The sequence below is a fragment of the Coenobita brevimanus genome, chromosome 61 (assembly GCF_032717465.1).
Source record: "Coenobita brevimanus isolate Jiangsu-jjx chromosome 61, ASM3271746v2, whole genome shotgun sequence".
Lineage (NCBI taxonomy): Eukaryota > Metazoa > Arthropoda > Malacostraca > Decapoda > Coenobitidae > Coenobita > Coenobita brevimanus.
Window position 1 is genome coordinate 41,570,911 of NC_137014.1, and position 17,500 is coordinate 41,588,410.

The window sequence follows — 17,500 nt, forward strand, 5'->3', positions numbered from 1 at the left end:
GTGAATCAGGACAAAGAGGGACACAGAATACGTCCAACAGTCTGACCGGCCCGAGATACGAACTCTTGTTTATCCATTTGCGAGTTTGATGTGCTAACCAGTGCACTATTAGACTACCCCAGGAGAGAGAGAGAGAGAGAGAAAGTAAGAGGTAAGAGAACGAGAAGGTTAAAGAAGGGATGGGCATTAGGGGAGAGGAAATCGGGAGGGAAGAACATTAGGAGAGAGAGAGAGAGAGAGAGAGAGAGAGAGAGAGAGAGAGAGGTCGCATATGAAACTTGCAAACCGATACGTGATAAGTGATTATATTCTTATCCCCTTGAACTAGAGAGAGAGAGAGAGAGAGAGAGAGAGAGAGAGAGAGAGAGAGAGATTATTGTAGACAAAACACAGATTTCTCTTCCTCTCATGCTTTTTTTTTTTTATTGTTGACGTATTTGCAGATTGAGAGGAAAAAAAAAGAATATTATATAAATTAATCAGTCGGTTTCCTGATGCCCAGGTATTGATGTTTTATGAGGGACGCCCATACATAGAGTCAGTGTATGGCATAGCCTCTCTCTCTCTCTCTCTCTCTCTCTCTCTCTCTCTCTCTCTCTCTCTCTCTCTCTCATCGTGCTGTTTCCTCCTCCTCCTTCTCTTCTTCTTCTTCTTCTGATCCTAGGAAAGACCTATTTCAGGAGTGGCTTTAAGAAGTCAACTTTTAATTACAGAATGTGATATAAAGTTGTACCGGAGAGAAAGAGAGAGAGAGAGAGAGAGAGAAGGACAGAAAAACAAACAGAGACAGACAGACAGTTAGGGAAGGAAGTCAGGCAAAGCAGGACCTTTAAAGAAGGAAGAAAGGAGTAGAGTTAATGAGTTGACATGGAAAAAGGGAAGACAGTGTGTGTGTGTGTGTGTGTGTGTGTGTGTGTGTGTGTGTGTGTGTGTGAGAGAGAGAGAGAGAGAGAGAGAGAGAGGAAAAACGAAGATGGGGAGACGAAAATAAGAATAATAAATAAGATGTTGGAAGGAAAAAACTAAATGCGTGCTGAGGAATAAGCCAAAGAGTGGGGAAGAGAGTGGGGAAGGAAATGTGTGAGGTCGCAAAGTTCCCGGGGTTTAATTTTCCCCTGTGGAGTATAATTTGTTCCTCGCTAACTTGGTGGGGAGGCGAGGTGGTAGGGAGAGGGGGAGAAGAGGACGGGGGACCTGGAGGGAAGGGGAGACGAGGAGAGGGGAGGGGGAGAGAAGGGACGTGGAGAGGGGAGGAGGGAGAGGAGAGACATGATGAGGAGAGGGGGGATAGGAGAGACTTGGAGAGAGAAGGGGCAGAGGAGAGACATGGAGAGGGGAGGGGGAGAGGAGAGACATGGGGAGGGGAAGGGGAGAGGAGAGACATGGAGAGGGAAGGGGGAGAGGAGAGACAAGATGAGGGGAGGGGGAGAGGAGGGACATGGTGAGTGGAGGGGGAGAGGAGAGACAAGAAGAGGGGAGGGGGAGAGGAGAGTAATGGAGAGGGGAGGGGGAGAGGAGAGTAATGGAGAGGTGTTTGGAGGAGGGAGAGAGGGATGTGTAGGAGGAGAGTGGGAGGGGGAGGGGGTTGAGGGGGGGAAAGATAAGGGAAGATGCCAGTGGGGGGAAAAGGTAGGGAGGATAATGAAGGGTGCAGGGAGAAGGGAGAAGACGTGAAGAAACCAGAAAGAGAGGATGGGGAGAAAGGAAGGGGGAGGAAAGAAGAGGGGGAGGGAGGAGGAATGGAGGTTGGAGAGAAGAGGAAAGTTTGGTGAGGGAGGGAATAAGAATGAGCGGAGGAAGGATGATGTAAGAGTTAGGATGATACGGAGGGAAAGGAGAGGAGTGGTGGTAGAGAAGGAAGTTGTAAAGAGAGAGAGAGAGAGAGAGATGGGGGAAGGAGGACCCAGGGAGAATGAGGAAGAGGAAGAGACGGGAAGAACGAAGAGGGATACAAGAATTTTATAACTGGAGGGGCGAGAGAAAGAGGTCATCCGAGAGAGAAAGAAAGAGGAGAGGTGGAGGAATGTCAGAAGATGGATGATGGAATTTGAAAGAGGGAGAGAGAGAGAGAGAGAGAGTGGGGGGGAGAGAGGAAGAGGAGGTGAGAGGAAGACTGTAAGAGAGGAATGGAGGAATGAGTGTAGGATAGAGAGGAAGGTAAGCAGGGGTGAAGAAAGAAGAAGAGAGGGAAGAGGAGGGAAAGGGAGCATAAGAGGAAGGAAGAGAGAGGTATTACTAGGAGGGAGGAAGAGGGAAGAGGAAGCAGACTGGGAGGAAATGTAAAAAAGGTGAAGGAAGGAGGGAGGAAGGAAGATGGAAGTAAGAAAGAGAGGAAGGGAAGAAGGAAGGAAGCAAGGCAGTACGAGAGAGGATAGAAGAGAGAGGTAGGTAGGTAATGTAATAAAAAGTGGATAAAGGAAGGATAGAAGAAGGGAAGGACGGATAAGGACAGAAGGGGAAGGAAGGGGAGAATAAAATGAAAGCTGGAGGAAAGAAGGGAGAATGAAGGACAGGGAGAGAAAGAGAAAGGTGGAGGGAGAGAAGGAAGGGGGAAGAAGGGAGAGAGAGAGAGGGAGGGAGAAGGAGGAAGCGTGTGGAGGGGGCGAGGAGTAAGAAGTGGGGGAGAGGAAGGACAGGGAGATACAAAAGAGGACAAAGGAGAGCAAACAGCAACAGACTTAATGGTCATTCCTGGGCTGTTTGTTATACAAGAGACTATGACTATGATATCTGATTCTATTGACTTTTTTTTTTCTTTTTTGAATATCATGAGCAGATTTGGGGATTTACAACACAAACCTTCATCGGTATAAATTAGAAATAGCACAGGACCCAGAACTGAACCTTGTGGTACTCCGCTTGTTACATTCATCCAGTGTGAGTCCTTCCCATTAATTACAACTTTTTGTTTACATTCTGTTAGCCAATTTTTAATCCGTCTTTGTACATTGTTTCTGGTACCCTAGACTTTAAGTTTCTCAAGATGTTTATGAGGAACTTTATCAGACACTTTCTGGAAATCGAGTTAAGTTACATCAGTCGACTTAGTTTCATTGTACCTGTAAATGATGTCATTTATAAAGTTGAAGAGATTATTAAAACATGATCAGTTATTGCAGAATCCATGCTGTGAGTCATTAATTAATTATTTCTGAATGCACAAAATTTATTTCTCGTTGTGGTTTCCAGCAACTTAAATACCATTGATGTTAAGGTAAATGCATGATAATTTCAAGGTTATGATTTACTGTCATTTTAAATACTGGAGTTACATTAACAAGTTTCCGTATTAGTGGTACAGTGCCATTATATTAAAATAATATTTGAGCTAATGGCTTTGATATTTCATTATTCACTTGCTTTAAAAATCTTGGAGATACCTGTATTTTGTCCAGTCCAGGTGTTTTGTTAAGTTTAGGTTTATTGATCGCAATTAGTACATCTCTTTCATCGATCATAATACCACTCATTTTTCTTTCTTCATCTACATGTACAGAGGAGCCGAAGGAATCAAACATGAATTTTCCATGGTAAATACTGATACAAAGGAAAGCATTAAGAATATTAGCCATCACAGTTTCATGTTCCTTATATTCTCCATCCACTGAAACTAGCTGACCTGTTGTTGGTGTCAGTATCTTCATATTTCCGATGTAACTAAACACTTCATTTGGGTTTGTTTTACTGATTTTAGCAGTACGTGTTTAAAGAATTTCTTTGCTCTGTCTACTTATTCTTTTAGCATTTCAGCAAAGGTTGTGATACACATTATTGTCCTCCTCGTTATGTGTGGCTTTATAATTTTTGTAAGCAAGTTTCTTAGCAGAAAGACAATTCTTAATCTTGCAGTTCACCATTTGGCCCAGATTTTTTTATAGGTCGTCTATTACGCATCGGGGCACATTCCTTGACAGCTTTTAAGCCACTTTAAGAACAGTGTCCCTGTGTTATGGACATCCGTTGACTGAGTAATTGGTTCACAGTCCTTACCGCCAATAATGAATTCTAATTTTTGAAAGTCGTATAGTCAGGAACTTTCTCATAACTTGAATTTACACTATTACTGCTGAAATTAAGATTAAATGTGACGATATGATGATCACTGGTACTGAACTTCCCTCCAGCAAGACTGGTATTAACTAAATTATCTGATATTGCCAATACAAGATCTAAGATATTCCTCCACGTGTTGGTTGTTTAACAAACTGATATAACGAAAATTACTAGTGAGTTAGTGTACAAGTCCTCCCTTGTGTGCACAGATAATGATCCACTCAGGCTTCTTACAGGTAGACCGAAATATCCAAAAATTACGGTGTTCTGGGTGCAACAGACTTCTGCAGTTTGTTCGTATGATTTGTGGTCAGTTTCACTGGACTGATGTGGTGGAAGAGAAGTCAGTCCAAGAGTTATCACACCATGAGATTCATTTCTGTTCTGAACATGAATTGCGTCAGTATTAACGGTGGAAGGTTTTGGAGTTAGATTCATTTTAGTGTATAGCAGTACACCACCTCCCATTCTCCCATTTCTTTCTTTACTTAAAATTGTATAACATGAGAGACAGTACTCTGCTAAAAAGTCTTTTTGTTCAGTATCTAACCAAGACTTGGTAATACCACTTATATGAAAGAGGGAAGGACGGAAAAGGGCAAGAGGAAGAGGGGAGTGAGGGAGGGAAGAAAAAGGTGGGAGGAAGAGGGAGGGAGGAAAGGAAGAAAAAAGGTGGGAGGGAGGGAGGGAGGAAAGGAAGAAAAAAGGTGGGAGGAAGAGGGAGGGAGGGATGGAAGGAGGTGAGAAGCAAAGGAGGAAATATTGGAGGAATGTGTGAGGGTAGATGAAATTTTATGGAGAGTGTGTGTGTGTGTGTGTGTGTGTGTGTGTGTGTGTGTGTGTGTGTGTGTGTGTGTGTGTGTGTGTGTGTGAGAGAGAGAGAGAGAGAGAGAGAGAGGGGAAGCGGGAAAGAATAAAGGGGGAAGAGAAAGGGAGACAAATGACTGACGGAGAACGAAGAGTGTGGAGATAATGAAGTGAGAGGGTAGGGAAATTGAAGAATAAATGAGGTCAGAGAAATGTGAGAATAAGGAGGTAAATAGCAATGAGAGGGAACGAGAAGAGAGTAGGGGGGAGAGAGAGAAGAGGGGGGGAAAGGAATAAAGAGGGGAAGAAGAGGGAGGAAAAAATGAGAAGACACGGATGAAGGTGCGAGGGAAAGGAAAAAAAGTAAGGGATGGAGGGAAAAAAAATAGATGAAAGGGGGAGAGAAGATAAATGAGGGAAGAGGAGAGAAAAGTGAGGCGAGGAAGGAGGTGAGAGAGGATGAATGATGGATCACGTCAGAATGACTCGGGATGGGAAGGAAGATGGTGTGAAAGGAGGAGGAAGGAAGGGGAGGAAAGAGAGGAGAGGAAAAATGAGTGAAAGAATATTAGAGAGAAGGTAAAGAGAAAAGGAGAAAAGGAAGGAAGGGAGAAAAAAAAATAAAAAGTAGGAGTCTTTTCTATCTGATTCAACATTGAAATCTTATCTCCAATATTCTGTCCAAGACCTAATTATTTTCAAGACTACGCCGACACTAATGAATTAGCAGTAGCAGCAGCAGTAGTAGAAATAGTAGGAGTAATAATACCAGTAATAGAAGTAGTAGTAGTAAGTGGAGGAGGGGGGTAATATTAGTGGCAGTAGCAGTAGCCTAGCAATAGAAGTGGTAGTAGTAATAGTGGTAGTAGTAGCAGTAACCCTGGGCTTATGTGAACGTGAACCCAGTGGATTGTAGGCCGAAACTATTCTTCTGCAGTCCACCATCCTCGGGTAGGGAGGGGCTTGGAGGTTGTTCTTATCACCAGACAGCCCCATTGCTGCGTCACATCGGTGCTACCACGCGAAGGCGTCCCTCTCCAGCACCCACTCCATTGAAGAGATCCATGGATAACACACTCCTATGACAACGTGTACAGTCATTATCCATTATCCCCACACCACATCCACTTGCTGTGCTCTACAGTCAACTGCAAGAGGCCGTTCGCCTCTCCTGCCTCTGTTTTCATCAGTGGATTCGTAGACGCTTGAATATGTCGTAGCTGACTGAGGTGCATAATATCAGTCATTTGTGGGTCATGAACCTTTGTCCACTGCGTCACATTCAAGCGTCAGTGAACCCAGCAGTGAGAAATGGGCAGGGGAGGCGAACGGACCTTTTTTATTTGACGGTACCTACGTCCATTCATACCTTCCACTTACCCATTTGTGTATATAAGCTGTCAGTAATGGTTGTATGCTTTAAAAATGTGGTATCCACTGCTGTGGAATGCCGTATCTGTGCGATCTTTATACGCCAAATTTGCTAGTGAAATGTAAAGCTCAAGATGTCTTCACAGCCGTTCTTGCATACGAATATTATAATTATATAATATAATTCCACTCTATTTGTATCGTCACGTTTGCCTGCCCCAACCCATGCCACAATTGTGACTAAGCATTCGGACAAATTGTGGAATCCACTTGTGGTACGCGCTGACTGCACGTATGTGGAATGCCTTTTTTTTTTCTTTTTTTTTTTTTTTTTTAATAATACCATAAGTTTTGCGAGGGTTTAGTATGTCAGGTTGAGGAATAATTCAGGACAGGCCAGTGTATTAATGCAAGCTGTATACTTCAGTTGTCAGCCATACACCATTATTGTAACTGAATACATACCTATTCCTTGCAAGAGAGAGAGAGAGAGAGAGAGAGAGAGAGGAGGACGACCAGGGAAGAAGAGTGAGGAGAGAAAGTTAATGGAAGGGAAGGAAGTTTGGGAGTTTTAGAAGTCATGCGTGGAAATGGTACACCCACACCCACACTCTGCCGTTCTCACACTTGCCCATACTCACAAACTTACACTCTTTCTTGCACTCATACACTCAACAACACCCACACTCAAGCACACTCAAGCTTCTCCTCTCACATTTGCTCACACTCCGACGTTCCATCTTTCTTACCCTCACTCACCCCCCTCCTCCCCCACATACACACGTACCGTCTTTCTTACACACACACACACACACACACACACACACACACACACACACACACACACACACACACACACACACACACACACACACACACACACACACACACACACACACACACACGAGCGCGCCCACACCTACAGCCACACACCCGCACCCTGTTTCGGAGGCTGGACGTGGGAATCTGATCTAACCCTCATATTCATCATTCCCGAAATTCCCACCATTCCCAGTTCTCCCCTCCCGAATCGTTGGCTACCCTCCCCTACCCTTCCCTATCCTACCCCATCCCTACCCCATCCCTTCCCTTCCCTTCCCTTCCCTTCCTGCAGATCCCCTCCCCTCCCATTGCCTTCCTTCTTTGCTGACGTCGCTTCTGGGATGACCCATTCCCCTGTGCCTCCCTTCCCCTCCCCTCCATGTTGACCCCTCCTGTCTCCTCCCCCCCCCCCATTCTACTGACCCCTCCCATCCTCTCTCCTTTATTCCCCTGTCTTTCTTGCTGACGTCGCTTCTGTGCTGATTCTCTCTCTCTCTCTCTCTCTCTCTCTCTCTCTCTCTCTCTCTCTCTCTCTATATATATATATATATATATATATATATATATATATATATATATATATATATATATATATATATATGTGTATTTATTAATTTATCTGTATCTATATATTTAGCTAGCTAGCTGTTTACTATATTATACATATTTATCCTGTATTCATTATTATTTCCATCTGTATATCTGTGTCCCTATGTGTCAAGTGGGGTTGGTGGAGGATTAGTGCCCCTCCCTGTAAAACAATTAACTCTAAGCCCTTGGCCACCCCATTTGGGATACATGGCGTCTGGCAATGAATGAATGAATGAATATCTGTGTCTGTCTGCGTGTCTGTCTTTCTATCATGCTATCAGTTTATCTATCAGTCAGTCCATTTTAAGTCTGATTATCTGTTTATCTACTCATCTGTCTTTCTCTATCGCTGCCTAATTCTTTGTATGTAGTTAGTTACCTATTCTTTGTGTCTGTATCACTGATCTGTCTCTGCCTATATATATGTTTATCCATTTATTATCTCTCTGCCCATCTACCTTTATCCGTCTATCTCTCTGCTCATCTGCCCTGATGGTCCACTTCCAAGACAACTTCACCCCACTAAATCTTGTCCCATTTTTAGTTCCGTTTTACTTGTGCTGACTCCTCCTTTCCCTTCCTTCCCTTCTCCCTCTCCCTATTCATTCCCTCCTCCTCCCTCATTATTCCGTTTTCATTCTCATTTCTCTCTCTCTCTCTCTCTCTCTCTCTCTCTCTCTCTCTCTCTCTCTCTCTCTCTCTCTCTCTCTCTCTCTCTCTCTCTCTCTCACCTCCCACCTCTCCCTTTTTAATTCTCTGTCTCTTTTTACTCCCAATGGTAGGTGGTGGCGACCATCATCCACTTACTTGATGTAGTGCTGCCTACTTCTTCCTTAGCCTTTATCATTCTTTTTCTGTGCGTGCCCTCCACTCTTCTTATTTCTCCCATCTTTCGTGTCACTTCTTATTGCATTTCTTTCCTTTGCAGGTGGCTTTACATTGAGTGACAAGCCAAATGGTTTCCTGTAAGCCAAGAAACCATTTACAACGCTGGGTGGTAACCATATAACCAAACCATACGTGCTCCCTACGTGTCAGCAAGTGGGTTGGTGGAGGGTTAGTGCCCCTCCCCATAAAACAAATAACTCAAAGTCAAATGACCATCCCTTACGGGATTGTGGCGTCTGGCAATAGATAGATAGATTTTTCCTCCCTTTCTCTTCCCTCGCCACTCCCTCTCGCCCCACCATGATACCTCCCCTCTTCCTCTTCCCTCCCGTCTATACCTTCCTTCCTCTCTCCATCGTCCCTTTCCTCTCCATCCTGTATTGTTTCCCAATCTTTTTTTTTAATTATACTACTCTAACTTTGGGCTACACTGTTGTCACTTTAACTAGGCGTAAAATTGCCATCTTTCCATCTTGATTGCTGAGCTATAACAAGAGATGAACACTAGTTTATAATGCTAGTCATGAAGAAGTGCTATGGACAGAATGCAGAGCCACATTATTACCTTATTCTGCCATTAGTCTGCGGGAAGTAAACTGCAAAAATGACAAAAATCACCAATATAAAGTGAATGAACAAAACATCTCGTGTAATGTGTGTTGGTCGTCTGTACTCAGTTGGCCAATGCATACACTACCCACAGCTACACTTACACCCTTAGCACCCACCTTACACCCACACCTCCCACCCTACACCCACTCGATCCACTTTTGCCTTCCCTCTCCATCTCACCTCCCCTCTTTCTTCCTTCCCGCTTCCCTCTCCTCCTTTACCCACACAGCCATCTCTTCACTCACCTGAAACCTATCCGTCACCACTCACTAAACACACACACACACACACACACACACACACACACACACACACACACACACACACACACACACACACACACACACACACACACACACACACACACACAGCTACACCATCAGCACTACACCCAGAATACTGTGCCACATCCATAAATTCTTGACATCCCAAACATCGCTCAGCATTGTTTTCACCCGTTCGATATTTTGTACAGTAAAACATTCAGAGTGGCTAAGGATTTATTTCTCATTTATCAGATTTCATTGTTATACAGGAAAAAATGGGAGAGAATAAGGAATGAGGGATTAATTAGTAGAATGTATGTGAGTGAGGTGGAGCGAGAGAAGAGGAGGGGTAACATAGGATGAGATGGAGGGATGGGGTGGAGAGGAATATGAGAATGATGTTAGTTGAAGGGAAGGCAGCATGATGACAGAGAGGGGGGTGACATGGAGGCGATTTGTTCTTTACCACACGCTTCAGGATTAAGCTTCTGGCAATAGACAGATAGAGAGGTAATTAGACAGACAAACAGATAGAGATTTCTTTGCTCAGACTCAGACCAAAATATAAGAAATCATACAAAAGAGAAAGAGAGAGAGAGAGAGAGTGTGTGTGTGTGTGTGTGTGTGTGTGTGTGTGTGTGTGTGTGTGTGTGTGTGTGTGTGTGTGCTTCGGAAGCGTGCTGGAGCGGTGTTAAGGTACACAACTGGGAGCCAACAACCCATTTGGCTCCCGGTTTACTAGGGAAAGTTGGGTTTGTTTGCAGTGGTTTTACACACACACACACACACACACACACACACACACACACACTCTCTCTCTCTCTCTCTCTCTCTCTCTCTCTCTCTCTCTCTCTCTCTCTCTCTCTCTCTCAGATAAAAAAAACATGCATCCATCCACCACCATTAATATTCCTTTACTAGTATTTCCCAGTCATATATTCTTTCGAGGTGGAGGGATTAGATATTTCTTTCATTAACCCCCTTCAACATGAAAGGATTTTCCTGAGTTCAGTTAAATCCTCCAAGGGTAGCAAGAATCTGTCATCTAATCCTTTATTGCCCTTGGGAGCGTAGGGGCACTGGGCTAGGCTACTTCAGATATTTGCGGTGAGAGTGACTATACGACTTTTACTCTAATTTGACCTAAATCTGTCGTCTCTCTGTCGTAAATGGTGAGTTGTAACACGAGATTAACATAAGGATATGGTGCTGGTCAAGAATGAGTGCTGTGGAAAGTATGAGGAGGTAGAGACGTAGCATTGTCTTATTCTGCCACTGGGCTGCATGAAATAAACTGCAAAAGGACAAAGATATGTCCCCAGTTAAGGTGAAAAGAGTATAGTTTCCTGACCTTGAATAGCAGCATACTTCAACCAGCCCTCTGATATAAATCCTTAGGGACAGGAGCGCCTTAACTCCCTAGACCACCAGGCATCGATTTGGTTATATAATTATTATCCAACATAGTAAACGGTTTCCCGGGCAACAAGAAACCATTTGGCTTGTCACTTCTTGTAGAGTTACATGAAGGTAGCACTACATCAAGTGAGTAAAGAGCGGGTGTCCTTATCGTAGGAGGAGTAAAAGAGAAAGGAAGAATGAAAAAGAAAGTGCATCATCATAGTGCAGGTTTTAGTCTCACCTGTCAGACCTTAAACTCACCTATAATTAACTCCCCTTCATCTCCAGGTGTGCCCCTCCAACGCGCCGACCACCGCCCCCCGTGCCTCCGCCCCCTCCACCTCCACCTCCAGAAGATGGTGCTCCTCCTCATCCGCCTCCCCCTCCGTCACCAGCCATGCCTCCTCCTCCACGGCAGCCTCAGCCTCCACCGACATCACACCTGACTCCACGCCCCATCAAGGTATGAGTGATACAGGTGTGGAGCTTCGTTGTAGGGAGCTGTCGTTCCGGCTTTTTCCTGCATTTCACACACACACACACACACACACACACACACACACACACACACACACACACACACACACACACACACACACACACACACACACACACACACACACACACACACACACACGTATGTTATATATTTAGTTATGTATTTACTTGTTTTATTTATTTATATGTATAAGTCCGGTACGAGTAACTCTCCTGCAATATTTTCTAGTTTAGTGCTTAAATGAACACTTCGCCGTCAGCGTCATTCAAGCACCCGTTCATCAACATTTTTTCCTGAGGCTTAATCTTACCTGGTAGTGCGGCCACGGAATTGGACATCTTCCTAAAGTTTGGTGAACATGTTACAGAAAAAACGAAGACACACGGTAGTCCCGTCATCTCGTTCACATGGATGACGTATTGTTTCAGTTTATTTTTACTACCAGCTGTCACTTTGTTTTTCAGTTTCAGGAGAACTTCTAGCAGTTTAAGGTAGTTTATAAAAAACTATGTTTAACTTTTTTAGTGTAAAAACTTTTTCCTCAGGTAAATATAATCGCTTAGATATAACAAAAATAAGATACAAAAATACGGCAGCCCGCTGAAGACGATAAGACTGAGTGTGTTAAGCAAGTTTTCAATAATCTTCAGACAAAACTGGCAAGGTAGTTGATTCCTTGATTGTACAAGTGTACGGAAAGTTTCGTTACGATGTTGTGCTAAACAGTATGACAGAAAGGACGATGGCTTTGGAAAAACAGGTGGAGGGCGTGGAAACTGTTGGTAGCCCTGCATATCCAACAATGCTGGTTATGCCTGGGATACGAGAGGTGTTTCCTGTGTTTGAGGTAATAAATGCGTCGTAATGGATGTACCAACCCTTCGGAAACAGCAGTCATCGTAGTGTTCGTTTCGTATCTGTCAGACCCCTGAGTAACGATAGTTTTCTGTACACCCGCACACTCACCATACTGCCAGAGACCTTTCATACAGACCGTCCATACAAACCCTCCAAATACTAAACAAGAGTATCAATAAATTCCAGACGATCTTGTGTTTCCTGATAGGACTAAAATCACTAAATACTTAAAATCCTATTCTACTGTATTTTTACTGATTAACAAGATTATATTTGGGTTAATTCCTTCATTCCGATGACGTATTTTCTCTACTTTTTTTTATTTTTCTTTGTTTAAGATCGAGTTCTGACTTGGACGGAGTAGCTATAGCCTCCATCAGTCCCTTTCATACGAGAGGGTTTTCTTAAATAGAATCGCCTGGGGATACCAAGAATAGGCCACTAAAAGGCCATCGGAGTCAAATTGTTAACGCCATTTATAGACAATGTAAAGCAACTATTGATTTCATCTTTACGTAATAAACTATTATTATGCATGAATAAGGAATGGTTATCAACAAAGTCCTCATTAACAAGACATCCCTTTAATACAGCAGCTTTAAGTACAGCAGCAGTCCGGTACAGTACAGAGGTGGTACAAAATACTCTCAACACCGACCCTGATTACAGCCAGGTCCAAAAATATGTACAGTGCCAAGACCCCCCACCCTTGATAATTCCCACAATGAGCGATAATTCATCACGCACTCGCTGGCAATGTCAGGTGGTTCATATAGGGTCTCAAAATGTTCAGGTCACGAAGCCTTCTATTTTTTGACCAAGATGAGCTTTAAGCCTGTGGGAAACGCCGTGAAACAGTGAAATTTTGCTCCTGTGATTCGTTCCCTACTGTTCCTTAGCTGATTATATATGATTCACTGCTTCATGATACTCTAAACTTTTTCAGAGCTTTAGATTAGTATGCTTGCTTATATTATGCTTGAATGGATGGGTATGTTTAATTCACTGTCGCATGATGGGTCGATGTTTCATTCACTGCTTCATAATGGATCGATCTGTTTCATTGCTTCATAATGGATCGATCCATTTCACTGCTTCATAATGGATCGATCCTTTCATTGCTTCCCGTAATCCGATATTTTTCACTGTTTCAAATGAATCGAACCTTCTTTGTGGCTTCATATAGGACTGAACCTTTCACTTCTTCAGAATGGATGGGTTCCTTTCACTGTTTCAGGAATTTAAAATGTTTCACGGCGTGATAAGTTGATTTGTATTGCTCAGTTTCACAATTATGCCTTTCATCGTTTCACCGCGTCTTCCACAGCATCAAAACTCATGACCCTGATATTTTTTTTACATATATATCACAAAATTCATGGCAACTTAAGTCAGAATCTATATATAGACTTATTTCTCACACACCACACTTATATATATTTCCTTAAGTATTAGAATATCTTAATGATTATTTGTATATATATTAGCTATATAAATCAAGCTTGTGTGTATATATTACTTGATAATTTATACCTAGAGGTTTGGGACGGCAAGATAATATTAACATTGCATGAAAGAACTGAAGGTAGTTATGGGTTAAATCTTGATGATTATTTCTGTTGCTGGTTCATAGATGTTCATGCGTGTTTAAATCGTTCGTTATTGTTCATAATTCTGCACTGTAGTTTTTTTTTTTCTATCCTGCATGTCGGCTCATTGCGTTTTTTTAATACTTCATAATGGGTTATTCGTGCTCATGTTTTGCTCCTTTTTCGTGCATTTTTGTTAAGATTTGTTCATTTGGTTCATCGAGATTTAAATTTATTTAAATATACTGAGTTTGGTTGTCGTTAATGCAATTTGGACAGTGTTTCTTACTTTCAGCATTGGCATTTGTTTTGTAGTGCTTGTTTTTATTCTCGCTTCTTTTATACTGTTGGTTTTGTTGTTGTTGTTATCATCATTGTTAATGTTGCTGTTGTTAACTTTAACTTGGAAATATTCCTGTTTTTTTTTTTTTTTTTTTTTTTCTCCCTGGCTGGCAGCTGTTTTTTTCTGGTTCATTGCATTCTGCATGGTTGTGCTGGCTCACTGATACGTCATGGTTCATTGAATTATTTAAATAGGTCTTCATGGTTCATTGTTATTTATATGGCTTCACTCTGGTTCATTTCGATTCAATGTGGTACATCTCGGTTCATTATATTTCATCTAGGTCCACCATTGTTCATCTCGGTCCACTGTAGTTCATCTTGGTTCATTGTGGTTCATCCTAATTTGTTGTGGTTTATTTTGTTTCACTGTAGTTCATCCCGGTTCGTTGTGCTCCATCTCGTTTCATTGCAGTTCATTTCGGTCCACCCTGGTTCATTTCGGTCCACTGCGGTTCATCTCGGTTCATTGTAGTTCATTTCGTCTCGTCATGGTGGAGGGAAGTAGTCAGAGGGGGGTGAGGGGACGAGGGGGGGGTTGTGTAAAGTCGTAAACCACAGCTGTGTCCCTCCCCCTTTCCTCTTCCCTTTCCCCTTCCCCTTCCCTTTCCCCTTCCCTTTCCCCTTCCCCTTCCCTTTCCCCTTCCCTTTCCCCTTCCCATTCCCCTTCTTCCCTCCTTCCTCCCCCCTCCGACACCCCCTTCCACCCTACACGTTTGGCTCCCTCTCACACCCCCCTGAAACAGACAAATAAATAAATAAACAGTTCTATTGTGTGTGTGTGTGTGTGTGTGTGTGTGTTTTAGTTGTGTTTGGTGTTTGATTGATTGATTGATTGATTGATTGTGTGTGTGTGTGTGTGTGTGTGTGTGTGTGTGTGTGTGTGTGTGTGTGTGTGTGTGATGAATATATAGATGCGCACTAACGGTTAGTTGATATATAAATAGATAGATTGACAGATAGATCATTATAAAGATAAGTACAGATGACTGGTTGATAGATAGATTGATGGTTAAATGGAGTGGCTGATAGACAGATAGGCAGATAGATACGCACCTCTTATCTATTTGCTTGGCGAGGATGAGTTGACTGGGGCCTTCTTCCTCACCACGCCTACTATCCGAGGGGCGGCCGCGGGGGACCTGGGGAGAGGGCAGAGAGGGGTGAGTGGGGGGAGAGTGGGGTGAAAGGGGTGACGGGGAGAAGGTTGAGTGGAGGGGAAGAGTGGGGTGAAAGGGGGGACGGGGAGAGGAGTGAAATGGGGGAGAGGGAGAAGGGTAAGTGGGGTAGAGGGAGAGGGCAGTGATTGGGGCTGAAAGGTGAGAGGAAGAGACGGTGGGGGCTTAGAAGGGAAGAGAGAATGTTGAGTGGGGTGAGAGTGGAGCAATGGGTGGGGTGATCAGAGGAGGGGCGTTGGAGAGAGAGGGGAGGTTAGTTAGGAGAGAAGAGGAGGGGGCATGGGAGCGCGTGGGGAGAGAGGGAGGAGAGGAAAAGGACTAACTGGGGAAGAGAGAATAGATGGAGAGGGATGGATTAGGGAAGGGAGGAAAGAGGGAGTGGGTTGCAGTACAGAGGGAAAGGGATGAGAGGAGTGAGTGAGGAGGAAGAGACTCACTTAGAGAGAGAGAGAGAGAGAGAGAGAGAGAGAGGGAAGGAGTGAGGTGGAGTAGAGAGGGCGAGGAGAGGGATTGAGGGGGTGGATGTGGGAAGTTGGGAAGGAGATGAAAGGATGAGGGAGATAAATGAGAGGAAAGGTTTGGGCACGAGAGAGAGAGAGAGAAAGAGAGAGAGAGTGAGTGAGTGAGTGAGAGAGAGAGAGAGAGAGAGAGAGAGAGAGAGAGCGGGAAGGAGGGAGGGAGAAGAAAAAGAAGACGGGAAGTAAAAGGAGGGAGGAAAAAAGAAACAAAAAAAACACGAGTGGAGGGAGATCAAAAGGAAAAGAACAATAGAGAGGAAAGGATGCAGTATTTTGAAAGAGAGAGAGAGAGAGAGAGAGAGAGAGAGAGAGAGAGACTGAATGACGAAGTGAGTGGAGGGTGTGTATCATAAATTGGATGGGAAGCGTACGGCATACAGGATAGGCGATGTATTAGGGGAGAGAGAGAGAGAGAGAGAGAGAGAGGAGGGGGGGGGTTGATATATGCGAGGCTCTCTATTTGTGGGGACAGAGAGGGGAAAATTGAATGGCTAGGCTAAAAAGAATGGGATAATCTCTGAGAAAAATGGCAAGTACAGTATGTATATATTTTTCGTGGTCGACCATACACTGAGAGAATTAACCTTTTTATCTTCAACATGTTCTTGTATGTATTTGTGTGTGTGTGTGTGTGTGTGTGTGTGTGTGTGTGTGTGTGTGTGTGTGTGTGTGTGTGTGTGTGTGTGTGTGTGTGCGCGCGCGTAACGTCAGACATTTATATTCATGTTAATAGGACATCTTAGGATCAGTGTGTTAATCAAGGCTATACACATAACAATTCGAATTTCTCAGTATTGTGATGATAAATTGTAAACTATAGTCCCTGGGCTGATTGAGTTACGCCTCTATACTATACCATTTACAGTACAGTATATTAGTATGGTCAACGCTCTCTCTCTCTCTCTCTCTCTCTCTCTCTCTCTCTCTCTCTCTCTCTCTCTCAAAGGCCTGTAATTTTTCGTCTTTCGTAATTAGAGGCTGAGTTTTAATTAATACTGTAACCAGACCCCCAAGAAAGGCCCGTGAGGTCTGTATAGTCTGTAACTCAATGGATCGTGTTCTAATTGGCTTTAGGGTTTCTTGGGTTTCATAACATCTCCTCCTTAGCGATTTATTTTGCCTGTTGTACCTTAATATTCCCTTGCATGCTGATAATACAAACTGTGTTGATATTATTACGATATAAATACGATAAGAAGAGAATGCCAAGATGTATGAAGTAAAATAAATCGCTAAGGTAAAGGTGCTACGAAGCCTCCTGTGACATCTAGAATACGGCAGTACACGTAATTTTCCATTAACTAATAGTCTTGCCTCCTGCTCTCTCTCTCCACCTAGAAAGGACTGCAAGCTTTGTCATTCTAAGTAATTTTATACAACTCCGCGAAACCAATGGAATTCTTTGTATCTATCTCTTTTGTAACTCTTTGTAATTATTTGTATTTCTTTGTAACCCTGTGTAAATCTTAAACTAAATGTAATTCTTTGTAACAATGTAACCAAAAAGAAAAGAAGCTCACCTCCAGTTCTCTCTGTCCTGTAAACCCAGTCCCTTCAGAGCATTCCTAGGGCCTCCTCCTCCTCCCGTGGTCGGTGAGAGGCCGAAGGAGGGCAGGAGAGGTGAGGGGGAGGGGCGGAGGGAAGGCGAAGTGGAGGAGGAAGAGGAGGATGAGCGAGAAGGATGAGGCCGTTTCCTAGGACCGAA

At 43.5% G+C, this 17,500-nt stretch overlaps 2 protein-coding genes across 2 annotated transcripts in view; one reads left to right on the forward strand and one right to left on the reverse strand.

Moving 5' to 3' along the window:
* The window catches only part of MCU (mitochondrial calcium uniporter), a 247,266-nt gene that overhangs the window by 29,456 nt on the left and 200,310 nt on the right, over window positions 1–17,500 (forward strand). Inside the window, exon 2 of the mRNA XM_080275456.1 lies at window positions 11,100–11,274. Within this exon, the coding sequence (XP_080131582.1) occupies window positions 11,100–11,274 (175 nt within the window). The remainder of the gene's footprint in view (window positions 1–11,099; window positions 11,275–17,500) is intronic.
* Window positions 11,547–17,500, reverse strand: part of LOC145403561 (uncharacterized) — a 52,359-nt gene continuing 46,405 nt past the window's right edge. The window contains exons 11-12 of the mRNA XM_080275239.1: window positions 17,316–17,500; window positions 11,547–11,652 (exon numbers count right to left, since the gene is read on the reverse strand). The exon at window positions 17,316–17,500 is cut by the window's right edge and continues 57 nt beyond it. Coding sequence (XP_080131365.1) covers window positions 11,547–11,652; window positions 17,316–17,500 — 291 coding nt within the window. The remainder of the gene's footprint in view (window positions 11,653–17,315) is intronic.